The sequence below is a fragment of the Corvus hawaiiensis genome, chromosome 26 (genome assembly GCF_020740725.1).
Source record: "Corvus hawaiiensis isolate bCorHaw1 chromosome 26, bCorHaw1.pri.cur, whole genome shotgun sequence".
NCBI lineage: Eukaryota > Metazoa > Chordata > Aves > Passeriformes > Corvidae > Corvus > Corvus hawaiiensis.
Genome location: NC_063238.1, coordinates 25,906,293 through 25,918,587, shown reverse-complemented (window position 1 = coordinate 25,918,587; position 12,295 = coordinate 25,906,293). Strand labels below are relative to the sequence as shown.

General features: G+C 39.0%; 1 protein-coding gene across 2 annotated transcripts in view; it reads right to left on the bottom strand.

Moving 5' to 3' along the window:
- Positions 1–302: 302 nt before the first annotated feature.
- The window catches only part of ZFPM2 (zinc finger protein, FOG family member 2), a 305,906-nt gene continuing 293,913 nt past the window's right edge, over positions 303–12,295 (bottom strand). For both annotated transcript variants that reach the window (XM_048286793.1, XM_048286794.1), the window contains 3 exons: positions 11,297–11,503; positions 6,775–6,999; positions 303–3,777 (listed from right to left, as the gene is read on the bottom strand). In XM_048286793.1, the coding sequence (XP_048142750.1) occupies positions 1,286–3,777; positions 6,775–6,999; positions 11,297–11,503 (2,924 nt within the window). In that variant the 3' untranslated portion in view covers positions 303–1,285. The remainder of the gene's footprint in view (positions 3,778–6,774; positions 7,000–11,296; positions 11,504–12,295) is intronic.

Genomic DNA, 12,295 nt, shown 5'->3' with positions numbered 1-12,295 from the left:
TGCAGGAAAGTATGTGTGCCTTGGCACCAGTAAAGAGAACAGCCTTCCTGCTTTCAGACCCTCACATTTTTAGTTCACTAGGCAGTCTTAGACCCAGTTGCACTAGTGACCTGTTAGTAGAGACTCCCTGGAAGTGGAGGTATCCTTTGTACTCATTGTCTCTTTGAACACTTTGCTTCCACTGAAGAGAAGGCAATGTTAGCTTGTTCCTAAGAACTTCTTTACAGTTTGTGAGCTCTAAATCCACCTTGAAAAACAAAATAAAATTTAAAAAAAAATTAAAGAAATTACTGCCAAACTTCTCCAATGATCTGGAATTTTATTCCATCCATATACATGCATAGTAACAACATTTGTTGAGAAATTATTTCTATCAGAAGTAGAACATTATCTTTGTGATCACCAGTTGCAGTATTGCTACTCTTATATTTAAATATATCTTATATATGAATTAGATTCATAATTGCAGCATTGAGTTTAGGGTTTTGTTTTAGACTGTGCCTTTCAAAAGATAAAACTGATTGATATGACCTCATTTCTTACAATACTGCTTCCAGTAATTTTGTTCATTCTTTATAAAGTATTGCATTTAACAGCAAAGGTTTAAAAATTGAGACAGAGATGCATCAGCAAAAGAAAATACAAGTACTATACAAGAAAGAAAATGCCATCTTCATTTAACGTACGTTTCAGATTAAGAAAGTGGACAGAAACATACTGCTACATACAAATGCAAAGCCTAATGACTAAAGTACTGTATCTGCTAAAATATAAAGTGCAAACTGAGCCCAATTGTTCAAAAAAATTGAAATTTTAAGGCGAACTTTACAGCATAGTTGAAACTTCTTTGCAAGTTATATTTTAGCCTATACATATATCTGCAACAGCATATAAGAAAAAAAATCAGGATACACAAGTGCTTTTGAAGCTATTTCTAAAATGCTTTTCTGTATTGTTTGCGACTATTTTCTTTAAAATCTACTATACAGTGCAAACCATATGTGCTACACAATAACTATACAATAACATTACAAATGACTTTAATATAAAGTTTTTAAATAAAAAATAACATAACTACAGCTATGAATACTGCTGGTAAAATAAATTAATATTTTTGAAAATGGCACCAATAATACACTTTACTAATGGACTGTAATGAAATTACACCTTTAAGTCTTCAACTCAGCAATAGTGAAATCTCCTGATTGTCCAGATGTAATTCAAACTTTCTTTAAACTGTATGGAACAATATGCTAAACACAGGTACCAAAGGTGACCGATTGTTTCATTTGACATGTTCTGCTGCATGTGAAGAGCAATAAAACTTCTTATGAGTTATAAAGTTTGAAAGATTGTTGAACTGGATGTCACACAGTCGGCAATACTTTCCACTGGTTGGAGCCTGGGTAGAGCCGTTCACACCTTTAGCTATACTAGACAACTGTTCCTCTGCTGTAGGAATTGCTGGAGAGACATTTTCATTTGTAGTTAAGGGATTCTCAGAGATCCAAGAAGGAGACTTGTGCCCATCTTCATGTGGAGGATTCTGGGAAATGTTCTCTTGCTGTGGGTTAGCAGCAGGTCTTTCCTCCTGTTTTAGTCCCCCATTAACTATTACCATGCCTCGGTTTTTCGGCAGTAGTGGAAGAGATTCTTTCTTCTGCACAGCACATCCATTCGAAGGTGCCTGGCCTTTCGGAGATTCACTTTCTGTAGTTGTGCTTTGATCTAAATCAGTATTATGAATGACGAGAGAACCAGAAATGTAATCACTTGGCTTTATTCCATAATATGGAGAAAGCTGATCTGCTCCTTTAGCTTTCTTTATTGCTCCAGGGTAAAGGCATTGTGGAAGAAACAAATGTTTGTTTTCTTCTTTTGTAGCAATAAGCTGGGCTGCTTCACTAAAGACTTTCAGTCCTTGAAGTGTTGCTAAGTGTGTGGAAAATAAGTTTCCATTAGGAGAGGACTGTTTCGAGTTTCCATTTTTCTCACATTTGATTATGCTTCTCTCATAACTGACATCTGGGCTGTTTCTTTCACTTTCTGGGTTTTGAAACACCTTACTGTCAAGTTGTCCCAGGTCATTACGCTGATGAGCAGTGACAGGACAAAAATTCTGCTTGTGAGCCAGGTAGTTCTCTACCTTGTTAAAACTGATCTTGCAAACAGTGCACTCATGGTAGTCCAGCAGCCTTTTGGGAGAAGTGGATGTCCTCTCCGACGGGGGTAAGCATTTTTTACTGAGATCTATTGGCACATCCATCTCCAAGCAAGACACGGTGGAGTGGGCAGTGTCACACTTTGAAACTGGAACGCACTTGTTAATAGACAGCGATGTTTCCAGATGCTTTGAGACTATTCCTGGAAAGATATCACATCGTGGATGGTAACATTCTCCAAGGCCCTCTGTTGACTCTTGAGTAGATGTACAAGGATTTCCAAGATTAGCAACTTCTAGAAATCGCTGTTGAACTAGTGGTGGCCTCTGCTCTTGCTCTGGTAAGCACATCTCATACATCTTCCTTCGCTTCCGAGTACGCATTGTTCTCTGCATGGCAGGCACTTTGTTGGAAGCAGACCTCTTCAGCGGGGGATCGTGGCGAGTGGCACAGTAATACTGCTTGTGGACCATGTAGGTCTCATGTCTGCTGAAAGTAATATTACAAGCTTCACACGTGGTCTTGTTAGGGTCACTCTCCCCCTCTACCAAGGGAGCATTGGGATTCTTCACATCAGAAGGTTTTCCATTTATCTTCTCATCACCATTGCTTGCAGTTGACAACTTCTTAGGCTGTGCAGTAAAGTCTTTTTCATGACTTTTATTGTTTGGCCCAATCAAATCTAAAACATTGGAAGAGTTTAAGCAAGATGTCTGCAGAAGTTGATTTTCTGGATCTGATGCATGAGGAGCTGCATTCAGGATGTTTATAGAGCTTTGACCATTACTGGGACTTACAGCTTCAGGCATTTTTTCTGGAACACTGGAAAAATCTGGTGACTTTGCCATCTGCTGCCATCGGCTGCTGCAGTAATGCTTTTTATGTACTAAATAGTTGTCCAAATTATTGAATGTTATGTTGCATTCAAAACATGTAGCCCCTTTAGGCATCAAAGGACTGTAAATTACAGGCGGATAATTGCTACTTCCATGCCTCAGCCTTCGATGGACCAGTTCCGACATTTTGGCTAATATCTCTGAAGCCTGAGGAACCACAGTGATGTCTTGGGGAAAAGCAAACTGGGAGAGAAAAGGTCCCATTGGGAAAGAAGGACCAATATTAGGCTGAACTGGCGATGAAGCAAGTCTTGGACTGGATGGTTCAGATTTTATTTTGGTATATGAAAAACTCTGCTTATTTGCTGCAGGCTGGGTTTCTGGCCTCTGGTTTGGAAGGAAAAGTGGAGCCTTTTTTTCACATTTATCAAGCTCTGTATCAGAACTTGCATCTTTAGTCTGCATGGTCTTTTGGCTCTGGGGAACATCATTTCTGCTCAACAGGTCCGTTGCTGGCTGTAAACTTTCTTCATTTCCACTTGGAGAGTGTTCAATGTCACTTTCCCTCTGAATTTTGTTGCCAGAGACATGTAACTCTTGGTGCTGAAGTAGCTCCCTCTGAGTTTGGAAGCCAAAATGGCAGTGATTGCATCTAAAGGCAGCTTGAGTAAGATGCGAGAACAGGTGCTGATGAAAGTTAATCACTGAGTCTGCAGTGTAAGTACAAACTGTGCATTTCAGACTAGCACCAGGTGGGAGAAATTCTTCCATTTTCACTCCTAGAGAAAAAAGCAAAATATAAAATAAACTGACCATTTTGCCCCACATGAAGTATACTGGGAAATCAGTTGCACAGAAGGTACAAATACAGTGAGAATAACTAATTTTCTTTTAATGAGATGGTATTAGTCACCCTGAAAATACTTGAATTGGTTTTTCATCAAACTCCTAGGTTATTCCCAGATTTCTGCTCTGCTTTGAAGAGTCCTAGTATTTGCATGCATTCATCAGAGCTGAAGGGAGAGAAAGAACAAGGGAAAGGATAAAAATAGACTGGACTTATTCTAAATGAAAAGGTCTCAGAAATTACAGTTACAACTACAGGGAGACATAATGTTCCCCATGCACAATTGCTGGAAATTTTGAATGCACAGAGACCACACCAAGGTCAAGATGTAGCTTGAGGTAGAGCCCTCAGTGTGCCTCAAAGCCACACACAAAGCAGAAGTAGCATTTTGAGCATTATTGATGCTCAGCTCTTTGCTTGCATAGGTTGTCTGTAGTGTGGAAAGAGGTTACAGATCTATCCTCATCAGAAAGGACTGATGAGCTGTGTTCCTTGTGAAGGGAGGAGGAGCAGTAAGACACTGACATTTTATCTTTCACATATAATGGCCGTTGGCAACTACAGCTATAATACAGCACCTTTTCCTCATGAAATCACTACCACTTTATCAAGAACAGTGCATTCAAAGACATCTCACGATCACTGACTAAACAAAAAACTCCATGTTTCATAGCATTTTGAAATTGAAAATGCTTTAAAAAGAGATAAGACCAAATTTCTCTACTGCAACACCACGTTTCTCTACTGCAACAACATGGATTCTAGTTACATTTTAGACCATAAAAACTGAAAAAATATTGATAGGGATGATATTCAGAATTTAAAATGAGTATTTGTTCTGCCTACACATACACACACATATACCACACCTCAGTCAGGTGAAGTAGGCGTGTGGTAGCTGGACAATACAAACCTGTAAGGATGTTGTAGCTCACTCTATGGGTAGGCAAGCTGTTGTACCTGGAGGTCCGCCCTTCTTCCCTAGCACCAGTGACCCCCCAAGTTGTGAGTGACATTTGAAATTTGACCTGCTCTTGGCCTCAGAGGCCAGAAGGGAACCAAGGAGGTACACAGTACATGCTTCCCCATCATGTGGTACAGTGACAGCAGCTCTATGGTGGGGACTTTGAATTTCAGTCAGGGCTCTGTGTGTTCCAATGGTGTGGATCTGCTAGAGCCTCCAGCGAGAACAGTAACAGAAGGTGGAACAAACACAGGGCTTCCAAAGATTACAAGGCATTTGGAAAAGGAATGTTTCATGCCTACTGCAGAAGGTGTTATAACTTCTGATAATCTGTACAGAAAAGTAAAGACTGACAGGATCTGAAAGAGAGCAAGAATGATTGAATAGACTGGTTTATGACTAAAAAGAAAGGGAAAGGCCTGAGGTTTATCCTCTGCTCTAAGAAATAACTAAAGATTCTTACTGGAAATTCACCACAATCTCAGATCTATGTCTTTCAAGGAACACAGATGCTTATCTCTAGATTACAGGCAGACATGGTCACTTGCAGCTCATGGCTCAAAATCCCCAACAGCTAAGCCAATGGTATGTCACTAAATGCAAATAGTTGAAGCAAATCTTCTGCACAATGGCTAATATTTCAGAGTTTTCCTCTGCTTGGGGAGAAATTTGTCTGTAATCTTCCCAGAGTATCTGGTTATAATTACTAGGCTGTAAGACACACTGGGCTGCATTCACCTGATCTTATTGAAGCTGTTGTAGCCTATGGTTCTGCTGGTTTACTGAACAGTGAAATATTTTCTAGGCAACAAAAAGAAAATGGCAATAGCCTGATATTCAAAATTAAGATCTTGAAGCAAAAAAACATCTGACCTCTAAATGAATGGTTTTCTGTGTTGTCTACATAAAGAAGTTTTCACTCAGCACTCTTCCACTCCTTTTCCAGGAGGTGCCAAACTCCTCCAAGGCAGTATGTTGCCTTTTAGATTTGCAATTGCTGCCCAAGTATCAGAGGAACATTTTTTACTTCACCAAATCCGCAGAGTAGACTACACATGCCCCAGGAGTTTTTACACTGAAGCCAAATAAGGCTTTCTTCTCCACCCATTAATGTCCTTTAGACTCCATTCATTTAACGGGAGGATCAGGAGCACCTGTAGAGCCCTTGCCCCTTTCCAGAAACAGCTCTGTACACCAGACAGCAAACACACCACACACTGACACTGCAGTCTTTCTTCTTGTGGGTTTTCTCTGCTACTGAAAACTCCAATGCAAAATGTCCTGAAAATTTTTAACTTGTGTTTCCATCCCTAATTCAATTGAAAATTGGTCATCTACCCCATGCTCATGTGGTGCTTAGCAACATGGTTTAGGGTGGACTTGATGATCTCAAAGGTCTTTTCCAACCTAGACAAACCTACAGTTCTTTGTTTTTGTGATTCTAAAATACTATCCCCATTTTATATTTATAAGAAGGAAAAAGAATATTTCTATCAAACAAGAAATTTTTTATGATACAAGTGTCCTCATAAAAGCACAGAGTTCTGGACCATGATCCTTAAAGCCTTCTGCCTAAGAAGCCTCCTCTAGGGCACTAAGACATTACTTCAGAAGGACATGTTCTCTGGTTGTATGTTTGGTAGCTGGAATCCTGAAGTAATTGATTGTGTCTGGATTCCTGATCATACCTTCACCAGTGGAAAAATGCTGCCTGTATGTGTGTATACACACATTAAGAGAGAGACAACATTCAAATGAGGATTAGTAGATAAGAACGATGACACTGCTTACCTGGGAGAGGTGCTTGGTGTAGAACACAGGTCAGAAACTGTTGACATTTTGGTATTATCTATATGCAATGCTTGCATATATTTGGAGAGACATTGATCCATTGAATGTCTATAGTGAATAACTCTTCAAATAGCTAAATCTAGAAGATGATACACAAAAATACATGGTACTTACCACTGTGAGAATTTAGGTGCATTTCCAGAGCTCTTGCATTCGAAAAGCTTTTGGTGCACTGTGGAAAGGGGCAGACACTGGATATCTGCTGAGCACTGTCCTCACTCTCCTCTGACAGCTGCGGCCCCTCTCTTTGCCTCCCACTGCAGTAGTACATGAGATGGGCCTGCAGGTTCCGCTCACTTCGGTACCAAATGCCACAGGATTTACAAGGGAATATGTCCTCTACAAGCAAGTATAAGCAGGTGCAGGTTAGCCACAGTTCACTTGGTGCCAACCAATTAACACAGCTAGATTAATTCCTCTCCCTTCCCCATTAAAAAATATTTATTTAATAAAATATTGAAAGCAGAGATATGGGTTTATTAAAATGTCACTTGCAGATGAGAGACTAACACAGGACACAGTTCTTTCTTTCAAGAGGATATTTTAAAAAAACTGCATGAAGAAAACAGCTAGAAGTTTTTGGCACATAATTTTTAAAAAAAAATTAAATTAAATGTTTGTTGGGAACATGCAATACTAATTCAGGAACTATGCTATATTTCCAATACATCACTACTCATTAGGTGATATCTTTCAATTTTTTTTCTGTGTGCACAAGACTTTCCAGCTCTGGGCCTTGGAATTTTTGAGTGGTAACTGCAGATCATTCTGAAGAATGTATTTTCAGTATGCTTATGCAATTATTACTGTAAAATCCTGTTGGTCTGATATGCAGGAGTCCAGACTAGATTACTTTTCCTTAAGATCCTACTGTATTGAAGGTGATATTATAGTAAGCAGCATGTTTATTTCCTTGGTTCCTGTTTTTATTAATTATAGAAACTGAAATTTCTTATGTATTTTTTCTCCTTTTGTTTTCAGTAAATTGTTGTTTTTCCACTTTCCACTATGCATAGAGGATATTTACTGAGAATAAGACAATTTTTCATTGTCTCCTATCCCAAAGTGTGAGCAGCTCCTCTGAGGAGAGACCATGCAGAGGTTGCACAGAGTGTTTTCAGCAGCACAAGTCTGATCCTGCATGAGAAGCTACATACTTTACTGATGTGAAGAGTAATAATGCAGATGGTGTATTTACACGAAGTGGACAGATATTTGTGTGTTAATGTCCTGTCAAAGGATACCTTTTGTGTATACATTTCAGAAAGACAAAAGATCCATTTGACCTTTCTGAAAACTGAACCTTCCACTGTATCAGTAAGAACAAGAAGAAATCCCTGCTCTCTTGAGGCACACCTACACTAGTAAATTAAACTGTGACAGGATCCGCGAGTGAGCGCTGGAACTTCTTTATATTGTTAAATCATGAGACTAGTCCCTTCTATACCTTTGGCTTAAGTCAATGAACACCATTCCCATTCATGCATAAATTTCAGGAGCTGTCATAGGTCTAGGACCATTCTCTGCACCTGGTCCGGACACCTCTCGACTGTTTTTGAGACTAAGAGAGGATAAAATTATAAGTAACCCCAGACTGTGACAGCTGATCTCAGGATCAGGTAATTCCAGTCAACATCAAAACACATCTAGATCAGCATCAAAACTCCTCCTGACTTCAGAATGCAAAGAGCTGCTAGAGACTGTAATTAACTTAGTCTTGAAGAATGGCTGGGTGCTCTGAAAACATGGCGTGTGTAGCTGATGATGCAATTCATTATCATTCATGACAATTTATGTTTAATTTCAAATATTGATGTGTATAGGACAAGTGCTCTGTTTCAATTCCTTTGGGTGAACAAAGTGGAAGACTCCAACCTGTTGACATGGATGAGTCTTTTATTTGCTAAATATTTACAAAGGCAGCCAAAATTTACATTGCGTAGTTTGCTTCTCTGATTGCAATGCTAATGCTTGTCTATTTTTCTGCTCATGAATTTGCAAAATAATATTTATACCACTACCAATTTCTGTTTTTCCCTTTGCCACTGAATAATTGTGCATGGATTTAAGACACAAACATTTAATGGAGCAGTTAGTATTCCAACATACACCACTATTAAAACATTACTGGCAGAGATTGCATCATTTGAAATGTCCACCTCACTTTAAAGCTGACATTTCAACATTTGGTTTTGGCCTTAATGGTTTAAAAAAGTTGAACTGTTGAGATTTCCACAGAAAAGTCCAAAAGTACTAATTGGAAATTCTGATATGGGCAACGTCCTATTTGAATTCATTTGACTGCATTCCATCACAGAATTGAACTTTCTGATTATCTTAATGAATTTGACTTCCAGCCATCTTTATTTCCTATGGGTTAGATGGCGTGGACAGTCTGTAGCTGCAGTTACGCACGGTGAATATGTGACTCCCATTCCATGCCAAGCAGAGGAAACGCATTTGAGGAGTTTTGCATGGTGAGAGGATGGAATTTCAGGGAGAATGATATATAGGAATGGGATCTGAAACTATTACTACTCTAAAGCGATGCAAAGCAGATAAAGGCTACTTGAAGCTAATGTTTTAATTACTTAAAACCAAAATATTTCAATTTATTTCAATGGATACTTTCCAAATATTTCAATGGATCAATTCAGAAAATGAAACATTCAAGCTCAAGCTGAATGAGCCAAGAGTGATATTCTAATTTTGTTTTTTCAACTAGCAAATATTAGGAAACATAAGAAAAAACCCCAAACAACCTACAAAACCAACTTTTTTTTTCTAGAAATGGAATTTTTTTCAGAGATCTAGAAAAAGAACGCTTAAGAGATGGCTCATTACAAATCTAGAGGTTGATTCGGTTTGCTGATGGACTTCTAGTTCAAGACTTTAATGAAGAAACTGAATTTTACCAGCTCAACACTGAAATGTGAAAATAGCCCCATATAATCAGAGGCAGAGTTAAAACTGACGTGGAAAGTTCTGAGCAGTGAGACTTGCTGTTTTAGCATCTTCCTGGAGTCAAGAACACAGAGGTTACTCTGAGTTGCTGCTAAACCTGTATGGCAAGAACTGATGCACCATAAAGTTAAGGACTCCTCTTAGCAATGTTCAGTGGCTTTCCAGGGCTCTGCAAAAGTCAGTGCTGACAGCAAAGATGTTTTCAGAAATGTGATGTTGTAGAAACCTGACTACTTTGCCAAAGCCCAGAGTTGGTCTCGTAAATTTGCACAAGAATGTGCACACAAGCTGTGACATTTAGGCAAGGTAACCCGCTGTAGCAGCTCCCGTTCATCTGCTGGCTACAAACACAGGTTTCCCCTAACAATGGTAACTTTGTGGTGTTTTAGGTGCTTCTGACACCTTCTTTTGGAAAGTTCCTGTGCAATCCTAATTGCTGGTTCTGTGAGCAGGTATGTCAGCTCACAGCTGCCCCACCGGTGGGTAGAAATGAATGTGCTTAACTTAAGGGCATGAGGCTGCTCCAACTCACTCTTGGAAGAGAGCACTTGGATGATTTGGACATCTGAAGGTTTAACTTTGAAAATAGGCTAACAATAAATATGCAGTTATCAAAACTGTTTACCCAGAAAATAAGCAATTAGAAAAAAAAAAGAAACTGAAAGGAAAATGTGGAATGAAATGTGTTACCAGGGATATTTTATCTAGTACTGTGTGAAGAGCTTGAAGATGTTGTGAGTGCTCAAAACTCTGTGTTATTAGGCGTGAGTCTGAGTGGCAGATCATGTGCTTGCATGTGCATTTGCACCCAAAATACTGTGTTCATTATAACTAATTATAATACTTAAAAACCGCAGGAAGCACAGGGAAGTGCTCCAGCATGGGGTCTAAATGGACAGACTTGCCAAGTGCTGAGAGCTAAGAATGTGCAGTAAGTCTAAGTGATGACTGGTGAGGATCATGGTAATGGCCAATATATTTGAAAAGTACTTAGAAAGGAGGATGAGGTACTAGGGCTATATAAAGATAAAAAGCAGCAAAAAGAAAAAGTTAAAGATATAAAATTTAATTTGTGCTGAATTGTCCCAGTTCAGGAATATTAATATCCCTCCTCTCTGAGGACAGCATTTGAATGCATGCTGCATTTTGTCCATGATAGAGCCTATAGGTGACCAGAGGATGCAAAAACAATCTTAGTTAACCACATTGAGTGGAGATACTACAATAAATCAGGGCTGCTATAAGGCATGATTTCTGCTGCATTTTGAAATAGTCACTGAAAGGATGTGTTTCTTTTCCTTTTCTGAGTATCATGAATTATTACCAGAAACTGCAGCAGCAAGCAACAAGCTTACTTGAGCAGCAGAGGCTGGACTTTGAGAGCTGTCTGACCTATCTTGTCTACTTTTTTAATAATTTCTAATCCTATTGCCTCTGGGAACAGATCACAGAACCTCCACACGAGGGCAGGTCAGGTACTCTGGGTAAGGCTCTCACTAGCCTCCTATTCCTGCTCTTTTTATCGCTGAGATGATGGGGGAACAAAAGCAGGCTTTGAGCTGTGGGGTAGTTTCTGTGGTCATGAATTCACCATTGCTGCATTAGCTCTTCATATGTGCCTTAAAGTACTGCTGTTTTAAAAAACCTCCAGAGAATAGTATTCCCCACTTACTGTTCACAATAGCTGTAGGCAAAATAGATGCCATTGCAGCTTGCTGTGGGAGCAGCTGTATGGAGTCCAGCAGGCGAGCAGGGTACATGCCTTCTGTGAGAGTCATCTGACTGGCAGCCTGCAGCCGGGAGTCAAAATCCACAACAAAGGCAACCAGCTCTTCACCCTCTGAGATGGCCTTGGTCGTGGTACACCAAAGCTGCCCTCCTGCAGGAAACATAAAGGCAGAAAGATTTAATTGACAACATCAGATTCCAGAACTTAAAACATCAGTGCTGTCTTTTTATTTTTTGAATTTCGATGGCTTATTCAAGGTAAGGAGGCATACAGTTTTTACTTTTACTGTCCTCCTTCTACCAATATAGGAATTTTCAAGTATAAGAAAAACAATTCAGGGATAGTTTTCCTAATTATTTGCAGTATGAATATTCATTTTAATTTTTCATTTTCTCTCCTAAAAAGCCAGCATTATGAAAATAAAGATATAGGTGAAAATAATTTATGCAGCACTTTTCTCATTATTATTTTCACCAAAGTTCCTGTAAATTTTTTCTTAACTCCAAGTTTGTTTTACTTTGAATAGAAAATCACAGCTCAATAAAACCAAACAGCTGCAAGAAAGAAATCAGATTTCCTCTTAAGGGCGTTCTTCCCCTCCCTTATGTTTGTCACCCTCTTTCTCTAAAAAATCTTCCCTTATGTAATATTCTTCGTAACATGACTGCTTTATCTCTGCTTACACTGACTGAACTTCCTGAAAAGAAGATATGCCAAAGATCTGTTTCATAAAGGCTTATTCAAATAAAGGTTTGTTTAAAAGGGGGGGGAGAGGGAGAAGTGGAAGAACTTTCATCAAACAGTAAGATACACTATAGCTCTGTGCTGCAAATGTCACGTGTAGTGCATTAAAAAGAAAATTAACTATGCGAGTACATCTACTAATGTATTTGAATGCGATAGTGAATGCTCATTTATTTAACATGTTTAGACAGGCAAAGC